At 33.2% G+C, this 13,852-nt stretch overlaps 1 protein-coding gene across 6 annotated transcripts in view; it reads right to left on the reverse strand.

Moving 5' to 3' along the window:
- Positions 5,140 to 13,852, reverse strand: part of LOC109333240 (lysine-specific demethylase JMJ25) — a 15,444-nt gene continuing 6,731 nt past the window's right edge. For 5 of the 6 annotated variants that reach the window (XM_019568628.1, XM_019568620.1, XM_019568611.1 and 2 more), the window contains 5 exons: positions 9,192 to 9,878; positions 9,040 to 9,112; positions 8,871 to 8,956; positions 5,786 to 5,905; positions 5,140 to 5,494 (listed from right to left, as the gene is read on the reverse strand). In XM_019568628.1, the coding sequence (XP_019424173.1) occupies positions 5,420 to 5,494; positions 5,786 to 5,905; positions 8,871 to 8,956; positions 9,040 to 9,112; positions 9,192 to 9,878 (1,041 nt within the window). In that variant the 3' untranslated portion in view covers positions 5,140 to 5,419. The remainder of the gene's footprint in view (positions 5,495 to 5,785; positions 5,906 to 8,870; positions 8,957 to 9,039; positions 9,113 to 9,191; positions 9,879 to 13,852) is intronic. The other variant, XM_019568638.1, reaches the window with a different exon arrangement.

A 13,852-nucleotide genomic window follows, 5' to 3' on the forward strand; every position in this document is an offset into this window, starting at 1 on the left:
ACATATATAATATATTAATATTGAAACACAATAAAAAAACCAATAATTTTTTATTTTCATTAAAAAATTAATTTTAAATAAAAATTTGCTAATATGATCGGTACAGTTCAATTGAAAACCAACTAGTATGACCAATTTTAGCTGATATAATTACATGACTGGTATAACTATTATACGATACCAACATTGGGACTGGTTCACCGATTTATCAGTTGAACCAGTAGACACAAAACGGTTTTTACAACAATAATTCTAATTCAGTATAAATGAAATAATTAAAAATGCTCTTAAAAGGCAGCATCAAGTGATTGTTACCACTTACCATAATAATAATTGGTATTAGCTTCTTCTTAAAGTTTATCCCTGCATGTTGAGGGAGATATGATGGTGGATCTCATTATTTTAAGGAAATAAAAGTATGTTATACTATATGAGTCTTATATATTGTTACCGTATTATTTATTATTCATGTTTTATTATTATTAATTCTTCAAAAAATAATACAAATAAATGATAAATAATATACTGACTATATAAATGTTTACAGCGCAATGATATTTCACTTTTATTTTTATTTTTAATTGTTAAGCAAATATATTTGAATGGGTGTCATATTATACCGTTGGTAAACATCTTATTGGACCAACACTATCAATCATTTTCTTTGTGGACGCAAAGCTTATCCATACTTTGATCAATTTCAAAATTTTGGGTTGAGTTTCCAGTGTTATAATATATTAAATTATCTTAGTCGTAGTGCTACTTAATGTGAAGATAATCTTAATAGTTAATACACGTATGAGACATGAATGCTTCATAAACCATCTTATACATTAGCTTGCGACACTTTGTGGAAAAATGTTGGTTACTTTTATACACTTGTTCCATTGATCCACTTGAACATGTCATTTACCTCTATTACATCTGATTTCTATATAATATTTTCATTTTCATTAAGAGGGAAAGATATATATATATATATATTCATAGTTTAAGAGTTTTTAATATTATTATTGTACTATCCACGATACAGATTTAATATAATTACTAGTATTAAGTAAGTGCACTTTTATAAAAAAATATATTTCATGCGATTAAATTTTTGTAAAACATCCAATAAAAACAACCAAAATCGAATTTTGGTTGACATAAAAAGACCAAAGAATACATACACTTCCAAGCATCCAAGAATTTAAACTTTTGGGCCCTAGCTTTCTGTACCCATAATGCCTACTCTCTATTCTTTACAAATTCATATATCATGATAGTTTATAAATTTACTCAGCTAATCGTAAATATCAACTTTGTCTAAGTAGATTTAATTATATTAATTCTTATAATAAACTTATTTGAATGTGAAACTTTATTTTCTTTTAAAAACTCAATTTGTGAAATAACTTCCATCAGAAGGTTCTAAGCATATCATTAAAAATAAAGAGGAGAATAATAACATTGTGTTCCACTTCAAAAGAAAAAATGTGTTATATATTTTTATCTCTCAAATTATGGTTCTCAATCGCTGGCATGGATACAAAATATAAGAAAGTTGTAACATCATTTTGACTTCAATCTTTGCTCCACCATCTTCTTCCCATCTTTTATTTTTAAATCATGATTCAAACAAAAATTATTTATGAAAACTAAATCTTATTTAAAATGTTGTCGAGGGAAAGGAATAATTGAGCCATGAAGGTCCACTCTACCTGTAAAGTGTCTTCCTTCAATGATAATGAAAGTCATTTATGATCCCATAACATTAGTTATTTCAAGTATTTTTGTTGGTAAGGGTATCCTCTTACCTTTTTGGTTAAAGAATTAATCTTTTTTGGATTTGTGGTTGCATATTCTAACAAATGTCGCTCACATGAATCAATTCCTCGACCTTAAAGACTCAATAAAGTCTTACATTACTAGATCAACATCTTATTGATTGTTATTTTAAGTATGTCATAACACTACTAATTACTAGGTAAACTATCATATTATTATTAATTATTATATACTTAAATTAGAGTTTTGCTTATCTGTTTTGGTCTGGAAGATAAGAAATTAAATGATATAAACTTTATCCGAAACCTAAATACATAAACCTCTCAATAACGAGAAATAGATCTAATAGTGTAATGTCTAACTAGATATTCATATATTATATTAGACAATTAAATATTAAATGTTCGATCATTGAGTGACACTTGTTAGAAATGATAATATCTCGAAAGGGAATAATTCATTGTCAATGGGAGTGATGGGATATATTTCATTATATAAAAAACCCTCTTATTTCCATAGATAAATAATTTTCAGAATGAAATCGATCATTTTTGTTCTTTATTCTAAGTCAGTCCAAAATAAAAAATTTGTATAATCAACTTATGAATAAAAGTTGATGACACAATTTTAGTAAACTTTACAAGATAGTAGATGTTATCCAAAAGACAGGTGGCTTATGATTCAATATAGACTTCTAACCACAGACATGTTAATTAGAATAATGATGGACAAAACAAATAGCACTTATATCCTAATACCTTATATATGAAATATCAAAATAAAGTGAAACAACTCCTCAGAAAAATCACTAGTTGGTTGCATGTTCAGAATTTCCCAAGAAAGGTCAAAGACAACAGAGGAAATCTTTCAAGGTATAAAAGAAGAGTTGAAGTTGAGAATCTGCATTGTTGTAAAAGCTAGAGTAGTAGACATTCAGTTTTTAACTAACATTGGCTTAGTTTAGAAATGATGTAGTGGACATAATCAAACATATGTAAATATCACACGAGGGGTATTGGGAGAATTAGGTTGTTTGGTGTCTATTCTTAGTTTCTTAGCAATCATGTAAGAAAGAAAAGAAGGGAATTGAAAGAGCAAAATAGAAGAAAAGAATTGAACTTTTATTATTGGAATTCATTCCAACAAAGGTAAAGTGTAGGGAATTTATACAATGGAAAAATTGGCAATTGTTTGAAATTCAAGCTACCATTTAAAGTAAACACAACCCTAACTGCCATAACAGAAAGTAAGAGATGAATCAATCCTAACCAACAATAACAACACTTATGTGGTTGTGCATACAAAATTATATGTATATGAGCATATTTAACACCCCTCAAACTGGAGAGTGAATACTATTGATTCTGAGCTTGAGTAGAAGATAGCAAATGTGAAAATTTGGATCTAGAGTTTGAAAGAATCACCAAAGTGTTAAATAAATCACCGATAGTTGACCACCCAACTTCTCTAAGTATAACATACATGTCTGAGAATCAGGCTTTCTCTAAAGCCCACAGAAGGGCATCAAGGTTTGCATCAAACATGTTGGCGTAAAGGGCATAGTTAGCAAGACAATGAGTAATAAAGCTACTAGGTATCCTACATTAGGGGACTTTTCTTGTGTCATTGTTTTGGGCCCTTTTTTTTGAAACTAGCAAAGATCCAAGAATAATGATGAAGATAACGCCGAGTAAATGGGAGGAAAATAAATGGAATACAAAGAAAATGATCGAAAATAATGAATATGTTCATCAAGAACTAACACGTATAAAGAAGATCAAATGATATTATTGTAAGAATACTATATTGGTTTTTTGACCAAAAAAAGGAGACAAATTTGGGCAATATATGTATCAAGGATATCAAGAAGAATATGATGAATTATGAGCATGTTTTTTGCTCAAGGATAACAAAAGAAAAAATTGATGAATGAGAGAAAAAATATGGGCCATAATTGCCTAGAAGATATTAAGAATTTAGAGAAATGGATGATATAAAAATTGCAAAAGAGGATAATAAAGAAAGTCATGCATTGCATGAAGGTTGAAATTCTCTTCAACCTTAGTATAAGGGATCATGAGAAAATAGAAAGTAGCAATTGATCCCGATAACAAATCATACTCGTAACGCTCCATAAACCACCCACTTGCTTTACAAGAAGAAGCCTTTCCATTCTTTCATTGATGATACAAGCACCTCTCAGCAAGATAACTTCTGAACTCTTGCCATTAATATGGAAGATAACCGATTAGTGTTGCCAACTTTGATTTCAACCTATGAGTCCATTTTCATTTTGAGAATTTGAAGCCATGAGACAAGAAATAGCTGAAAGTTGTGGACTGAATGTAAAGAGGGAAAAACACCTTCTTCTTGTGATAGAAAGACATGAACAAGAGAGAAAGGGGGTGAGAAATAGATACATTGTTCTGATACTATCTTAGTTTCTTAGCAATCATGTAAGAAAAAAAAGAGGGAATTAAAAAAACAAAAGAGAAGAAAAGAATTGAACATTTATTATTGGAATTCATTCTACACAATAACAAAATGTAGAGAATTTATACAATGGAAAAATTAGTAATTGTTTGAAACCCAAATTACCATTTAAAGTAAACACAACCTGAACTACCATAACAGAACTTATGTGGTAAACTATATACACAACTACGTATACAAAGTTATATGCATATGAGCATCTATGATTTATGTTCAGGTAATAAATGCTTTCCCTATAACTTGAAAATGATATTATCAAAACTGTTAGATGTTTTTTTTGGTACATTAGAAATCACACAAAACAAAAAAAAAAGAATAAACTAAGTGATGGGAAAAAGATCCTGCACAAGATAGTAATGGCAAGCTGAGGGAGCTAAGTCCTGCATGTCTCAGACGAATGTGATCCAAGAAAACTATTGATATTTAAGGTTATGCGTACAATTTAAAAATCTAGTAAACAATGTAAAATTTTAATACAATCTAACTAAAATAACTCAGCTACTTGTATTTTTTTGTTACTCATTACTCATTAGCACTATGAATTGACTTACCATGCTTAACTACCAAGATCAGAGTCATTACCGAAACAGTTGGGTATTGGATTTAATTCTGCTAATAAATACAATAATTTTTATTTTTATAGTATAGTATCAGATACAAGAATTAACTTGTCTTCTGTAAGCACCAAAATTTGATCTTATATGAACAGGAATACAAATCCAATGTTCTCCTAGCAATATATGTCGTCAGGTATACAATAATTTTCATAACGGTTACGCATGTTATAGTTTCAGTTCACGGTTTTTGCAAATTAAAAAAAGTAAAAACCCTGTAAATCCAACCCAAACAGCACCAAGGGCAAACCCAGCTTCACACTTTCCAATCAATCTTTCTTACTACCAAACACATTATCATATAGAGAATCAGCTTATTTTGTTTCCAAGTACAAAAAATCAGCTTATTCGATAATAATATCATGCCAGTCTTCTCTGTCCACAATCATATTAACCATCTTAACTATGAAAACAAGAAAAGGGGTAATCAAATTAAATACCCATCAATAATAATTAATTCCTCAAATTCTCGACTAAAATACTCTTAACCATGCAGATAAGACTAATACGCATTACTATGAAGAAGAAGATATAACCAAACTTTACTCTTTGGCAGTCATAAGTTCTTTGACTTCTCTAACAGCAGCACTTACAGCATAGAGGGTCAGTTTTTTTACCTGTAAACAAAGATAAGTGCACAAGAATGTAAGACATCTTTCAAATGTAACCACATGTTTAAATATAAGTGATAACGATATTTGTTTCAACTACATGCATTAATCTCTGATTTATCAAGAATATAAAATTTACATTGCATTGAGTTGGCATAGTGATACTAATGATGAAATCATATACTACGAATACATAGTTACATACAATACTGATTCACTTAACACTAGGAGATAAAAGAATGAATGAGACTCAACATACACAAGAAATAATAAATAAAAGATAATAGACAAGCTTGCCTCCAATTTGTCCTCCTTGGCTCTGTGGTTTTTTGGGAGCAAACGAAACTCTTCAGTTAGATGTAAGCATTCTCTAACATTTTCCGGAGATACAAAATCAAGTGCAACCTTAATACAAGACTGGTAAAAGAAAAGAAGTTAAAAGACAACTTATATAAGAAAATAATGTTAACAACAACAAACATTCTCCAAAATAATGTTAACATGTATGTTGGATGGAAAAATAAGGAAGACCTTTGAAAATAAAAGTCACTCTTGATGCAATGCACTTAAGTAAAAGGCAATACTTATTTCCCTATGAAGCTCTTTTAAGCATTTTTAGTAACTTCCTGAAAATCCTTCATTAAGAAGGTCAGATACTTAAAAAGAATTGCCAGGAAGAAAAAGAGAAAACCATTACAGCATACTTATGAAATAAGAAACGATATACACTTTGGACTGTGATACTGCCATATTGGAAAACAATGGTTAAGATATGAACCAAATATGCACCCAATACAAACCCCTCTAACCTATTAAATTGTTAGGAGGATATAACATTTTTTTATATGAAATAATGACCAATTTAGTTGAGTAGTATGACACTCATCCAATGCCTTCATGAACATCCTATTCAAAACTAAATCCCTTGAATTTAGGATTTGAAATATATTTTTTTGCATATAATCAATGAGTAAAGAACTAGTTCCTTTCAGGGTGCGTTGTTACCCCTCATAACAAGGGTCGCTCCCAGGAATCAAACCTTTAACCTTTGGATTAATACGATACCAGAAGATTTAGTGGGGCCTTACACCACTAGACTAACATCTTATTGGTTAGGCATTGAAATATGAAATAATTACAATGAGATTTTCCAAACTGATGACAAGAATTTCGATAAAGAAAATATTGTTTCAAATTAAAGTTATGATGATGAATAATATTGTTTCAAATTGCAACTTTAGGTGGCAAATGAGTTTTAGGGCAACCACACCCCTAGACTTAAAGAGACTTGAATTGAGTCTCAAGTGCATGTTACATGTGGATACCCTTAGCAAATCATTGTTTTGGCACCAATATATTCTTATATGCATTATATACGGTATTATATACCCAATAAGATGCTGGATTCCCAAGGTCGAGGGTTCGATTTCTAGGAGCGACACTTGTTAGGAGGGGCAACCACGAACCCCAAAAAAGATTAGTTCCTTACCCAAAAAGTTGAGGAGATACCCTTGGTAGTACCAAATATATATATATATATATAGTATTACATGAATATTTGAATTTGTTAGACAAAGTATTACATGGATGCTCCCATATTTTTATTTCATTTCCAATGTTTTATGAAATTTTAGGGACCGGGGAAGTATATCATTCTTGGACCTTGGAGTAACTTGAGGAAGATATCCGCTAACTGATTTTTGAAATTTACAAATGATGAATTGGTCTCTCAAGAAAGAACATTCCATCAGATATAATAACAATCAACCTTATGTATTAAGTCTGGTTATTGAAGGTTAGATTAAAGGTGATAAGTAGAGAGCTCTCCGATTTTCAATTTTCACAAACAAGGTTCATAGACTCAACTATGTGGAACCTTAACTCGGAAAGGACTCATTTGAGTCATACCACTTCACTTGGACTAATGTTCATGGATCAGCATTTTGCCTATGCACTTGACCTAGAAGCAACCTTTTGTTTTCTACTACTCCATGAGATAGTGAATGCACTATATACGGTTGCCTGTACCATTGCCTCCTCGTCGATCACCTCAGCCACGACCTTGACCTCCATGACTTGCAAAATTAGAGAGGAAATGATGTGCTTCTGAGCCTGGTTGAGAACCAACTCCTATCATGGTTTTCGGATGTGGAACTCACAATGAGATCCATCGCCATAGGCATACTAGGATTTGTTGAGCAGCTGGTGATGACAATTGTTTAGCAGTTGGTGATGGAAATTGACAAGCCGACTGACTGGAGGTTTCTATGGTGGTGACAAGACTGTAGGCTGGTAAACCAGCTTTAACCATGGCTGGACATCAGGATTGTTTGGACTGATTGGAAGGTTGTAAGACCAAGTGATTAGCCTTGACAGGAGCTGGATGCTAGGATGTTAGGACTAGTGTTTGGACAACGATAATGGAATGACTAGGATTTAGCAAGGCCCGCAAAAGGACATGAGCTCAACTACCATCTTGAGAATGACGAATTAATGACTGAATTACATGAGCACTCGACTACTATATTTATAATACATTATGCACAAAACTATATCCCTTGATTTAAAAGATTGAAATATGAAATAATTACATGATAATTCCTAGCATAGATGCAAACTTGATCAATCATAATCAATGACAACATATATAATAAATATGGGAAATGCTCAAATTTCAATATGGATTTCAACACCATATTATTCTTAGAATCATCAAAAAGCATTTGGGGACTAATCCTAGAAACCATCAAGAGTGGCCCATTGCATGAGGCTCCCACTTAGTGGGGTCTGGGATGATAAATGTACGCAGCCTTACCTTTGCAAGTGGAGAGGTTACTTAGAGGATGTGAACCCATGACCTCATGGTCACTAAGCAACAACCTTACCGTTGCACCAAGTTCACCCTCTTCATCCTGAAAACCTTACATTCTTAAAAACCTGAATCGCAACTTAGCTGTTTTCTATATTACATTCCAATTTGTAACATTTGCCAACATAAGTAAGTAAGCAGCATAGGGCACAACTTTTCCTGATTTTATCCTGTTTTAACCCAGATATGAAGTGAGCGTTTCCATCAATGGTGATGCATGAAGAATCGTCCATCATTATATTCAACTTGTCAACATGTTATACCCTGCTTCAAAATATCAACCCTCTTTCGAAGACATTGGTACTTTAGGGAAATGTTATTGAATGCAAATAGTATCTTAAATATTGACTCTAAGAGTCTGCATCATTTTAATTACAAACTAACCATATTGAAAAGGTCAGAAGATATGAAAACTTATGCCAAGAAATCATATGTTCCCCCAAAGATTATGCGAAAAGCAAATGATATTTGCTAGAACTTTAAACACATGTCTGTTACAATATTATCACTTACTTGTCTGTTTCTCACTTGATGAGGACATCCCGCTGGAATGAAAACAGCCTCGCCAAGGTGTTGCTCAAAAGTCCATGGTTCAACATCTGCATAGAAAATAGGATGATTACTATGTTGCAGTTGAGTTTTTAGCTAAGTCTAAACCAAACAAGTCGGGTGAGCAACTTACTAAACTCCCTTTTCAGCTGTTTCTTATGCCTCTCATTTAAGAACAGAGTCTGGTCATGAATGGGGTGTATAACCTGAAACCAGAATGTTAAAAGACACTTATCTTTTTGCGTGTGGTTAGTAAAGTAAACTATGACTGACAATGCTACTCACAGAATCTACAGGAAGATTGTAGAGATGACGGAATTCATTCTGGTGCTTTCTAAGGTACTCAATTAGCTTTGGAACGTCTTGCCGGCGGAAGATGTCCCAAACAGCACCACCAAGGGCTAACTCGGCTTCACTTTCAGTTTCCAATGAATCTTTTTGCGGGCCTCGTTTTGTCTCTCTTAACTTGGGATTACCAGACAGATTTTCATCTACAAAACCAATCCTCATTCCGTCTTTCTTATTGTTCATATTACTTGAAGCTGAGCTACTTGTAGACTGAACATGTTCCTGGTTGAAAATTCTAGAATCGTCTGAAACTTCAGCAGATGTTATACTAACACCATCTTCCACAGATGAACTGCTTTCAGTGACATTTCTGTATGTGCGAGAGCAGGCCATGTTGACTTCACATTGTTCACTGTTCTCAATTTCTAATTTCCCACCCATGTCTTCATCTCTAGAAAAAATGCATTTATCCATTTGGTTACTTGGTGAAATTCTGTTGACCACGTTCTCACCATTTTGATCATGACTCGATGCTTTAGATTTAGGTCTTCCGCCAACATCACCTAATGCTTCGCCAAAAAGCTCATGAGAGTCTTCTTTAGCATATTTCTTCTTCAATTTTTTTATTTCCTCTCTCTGGGAGGGAGATACTTTCACCTTGGTTGTGTGTGTCAATACATTGACCTAAGCCTCCAAAAAAATTGTGAGATCAGCTAATTTTTTATACAGTAAACTGAAACAATGCAAAAATAGGAGATTCGAATTTTGGGGGAGTGAAAATGATTAGACTCAACTAGTGTAAGAACTGTCTGCAATCAAATTAAACACAGAAAAACTACATGTAAACAAACAAAAACAAGTCAAAATATCTTAACATCAATATTTTAGATGTTCCTGGTACTAGTACAGGTTTTATATGAAAACAACAAAGCTTATATGTAGTAATGGACTAATGGCATCATTATGTATATATATGTAGGCATGATAAAGAATCAAAACTACAAAATGAAATTTGACTTCATCATCTCATCCAAGAGAAAAACTTAGAGAGGTCTCATGTTACACACATACTTAAACTAACAAGACTGGATTGGACACCGTTATCATTATCGAATATTCGGAATATTTGTAAGTATAAGTTTCAGATGAGTAGACTGATATCATTATCCCTTTGGTTTAAGAACTAGGGAAATAGGTAAAAACTAAATCTTCAATACCTTTATATATGGTTCTCAAAAGTAAACCATAAAATTAAACATCAAACTTGGACTGAAAAACATAAATCAATGTTGCCTATCGTTGTAATACAAGATTCACATAAGCAGAGCTATCATTAAATCATTATGAATTTGCAACTTTAGTTCAAAGATAACTTGATAAGAACTTGGAAGATGAAACAAATTTTTTATAGATTTAATAGAATATTACAACTCAAGTTTTCAAGAGCATGTCTCTCCACAATTTCAGATTCCTCACAATTTTCTCAATGCCTAAACCCATCAGAGTTTGTTCTTATTTATAATTGATTTCATGCTTATTCCTAAGAGAAACAATAATTCAGAAGATATATGGTTGTTCCCATCTGTACTGCTTCACAAAATAGCCCCTTGTTTAGCAGCATGGGTCGCACCTTCTTGGCCTGCACCTCTTGGGGTTGGTTGCGCCTCATGGGCTTCCTGGATTGCTGCAGGGTGGGTCATGCCTTGCTGTTCTATTTCTGGGTGGGTTGATGGCGGCTTTTCCTTCCTTGTTGCAGATGATCGAGTTTTCCTTGTGTAAAACTTGGTGATCGGTGGCCTTCCTCTATCAATACCCCCGCCTAAAAGACTCACCTTGTCCTCAAGGTGATAATCAAGGAAAACTTCTTGCATTTTGGCCATGGATTCCCAACTATTCTCACTTATAGGGAGATTTTGCCATTGAATTAAAACTTCAATGTTACCAGGTTGCAATTCACAAATATCTAAAACAAAGTCTGGGTAAACCTGTAATTCCTGATCCTCAGATAACATAGGAGGCAAAGGTTGGGAATGGAAAGAATCACCAACAACCTTCTTTAGCAAATTCTCTCTTAGATCAGCCAATAAATTATCTCGATCAATTGTAAGTTTGTTAACTTCTTCAAGGCAGGAAGGAATGGTGGATCCTTTGAGGAGGTGAGGAGGGTCATGTCCGTATAAGGCTTTAGAAGGGGACATTTTACTGGAAATGTTGTAATTGGTGTTGAACCAGAATTCTACAAATGGAAGGCAGGAAACCCATTTCTTTAGGCTTGGTACCTGTTAGACAACGTAAATAAACCTCCAAGCATCGGTTGACAACTTTTGTTTGCCCATCAGTTTGAGGGTGGTATTCCGAACTGAATTTTAATTGTGTACTGAATGCCTTAAAGAGAGCCTTCCAGAAATTGCTTAAAAATAAAGGATCCCGGTCACAAACAATGGAAGAAGGAAAATCATGTAATCTTACAATTTCTTGAAAGAAAACTGTAGCAACTTCAGTCGTAGTATTAGGATGTCCCAAAGCCAAGAAGTTGACATATTTGGTGAGACGATCAACCCCCACTAGAATTGTATCTTTTCCCATCGATTTAGGTAAACCTCCCACAAAATCCATAGAGATATCTTTCCAGACTTGTGTTGGAATTGACAGGGGCTGTAATAAACCTGCGGGAGATAACGTGTCGCTCTTATTTCTCTGAAAAACATCACATGCAGCCACAAAATTCTTTTTGTCAGATTTCATTCTCTCCCAATATACCAGACTTGCTACCCTTTTGTATGTTCTGAATATGCCCGAATGTCCCCCTACTAAAGAAGAAGGGAACTCCTTTAGAATGATGGGAATTCGTGAAAAATTTTTAGAAAACACCATCTTTCCTTTGTAAAACAACTTCTGGTCTTCCATGACACAACCTGTATGAAAAATAGGGTCAATGATTAAATCTTGGATGATTTTTTGCAACTTGTCGTCTTGCTTGATTTCTTCAACCCATTCTTCAAAATCATGAATTTGAAGGACTGAAATGGCACAATAGGAACTCCTTCTGGATAGTGCCTCAGCCACAGAATTTTCTTTACCCGACTTGTATTGTATTTCAAAGTCATAACCTGCCAACTTTGAAATCCACTTGTACTGTTTCTCTCCCAACATCCTTTGATCCGTTAAAAACTTCAAACTTTTTTGGTCAGTTCTAATGATGAAATGATGTCCCAAAAAGTAATGTTGCCATTTCTGGACAGCCTTTACAACAACCATCAACTCTCGGTCATACACATATTTTCTTTGATTCATGTCTGATAAGGTAGTGCTCCAATAAGCCAAGGGTCTTCCTTCATGTAGCAGGACTGCTCCCAAACCAGTGTCTGAAGCATCTGTTTCTACAACAAAAGGTTTAGTGAAATCAGGTACTGCCAATATAAGAAGGTTGGTCATGGCTTGCTTTAATTGATCAAAAGCATATTGCGCTTTTGGACTCCATTGGAATCCATCTTTCTTCAATAGATTGGTTAAAGGTCTTGCTATCTTACCATACCCATGCACGAACCTTCTGTAGTAACCTGTAAGGCCCAAGAATGTCGTCAAACTTTTGATATCTTTAGGGATTGGCCACAACCACATAGCCTCCAACTTCTTAGGATCTGTCGATCCTCCTCCTATGGAAATTATATGCCCTTAGTACTTCAGGTTATCTTGACTAAATATGCATTTTTTGTCATTGATCTTTAAATCATTTTGTTGTAGTAGGGCCAACACATCACATAAATGTTGCTTATGTTCTTCCATGGAATGGATGTATACTAGAATGTCATCAAGGAATACCAATACAAACTTTCGGAGAAAATGCCTCAACTTCATTCATCAAAGATTGAAACGAAGAAGGAGCATTAGTAAGACCAAAAGGAAGCACCATAAATTAATAATGACCTTCATGGGTTCGAAAAACTATTTTTGCAATATCCTCTTCTCTCATCCTGATTTGGTGGTATCCATATCTTAAATCCAAATTTGAAAATATTCTTGCTCCTCCTATTTCATCTAAAAGTTCCTCAATAACTGGAATAGGGAATTTGTCAGGGATAGTGATTTTATTCAGAGCCCGATAATCAACACAAAATCTCCAAATTTGTCAGGGATGCTTCCATTAGTTCTGTTGGAACCAAGGTAGTTAAAATCGAGATTTTACATAAGATCGGGAGGGGAGTCAAAGATCATAAACATAGGATCGTAACACGACTCGTAAGATCCTACTTATTAATATATAAGTATAAACTCATATATATATATATATGTATATATATATAATAGGTTAATTTATTAAATGAACCAATGTTTAAAAGAATAAGATTAAGCCAGTAAAAATCCTCATATTACAACCCAATCCTTATTTTTTGATATGCTAGCTAAATAGAATAAATTAGTAAAAGAACCAAATATTTAAAGAAAAAAATTAAGATTGGAAAAAAAAACTCATATTAGAGCCAATCCTTATTTTTTGATATGCTAGCTACATAAGATAAATTAGTGAAAGAATCAGTATTTTAAAGAATAAAATTAAGATTGTAAAAAAAACTCATATTACAATCCAATCCTTATTTTCTGATATGCTAGTTAAATATGATAAATTAGTAAAATAACCCATATTAGAATAAATCTGA

Source organism: Lupinus angustifolius, chromosome LG02 (assembly GCF_001865875.1).
Source record: "Lupinus angustifolius cultivar Tanjil chromosome LG02, LupAngTanjil_v1.0, whole genome shotgun sequence".
NCBI classification, from domain to species: Eukaryota; Viridiplantae; Streptophyta; class Magnoliopsida; order Fabales; family Fabaceae; genus Lupinus; species Lupinus angustifolius.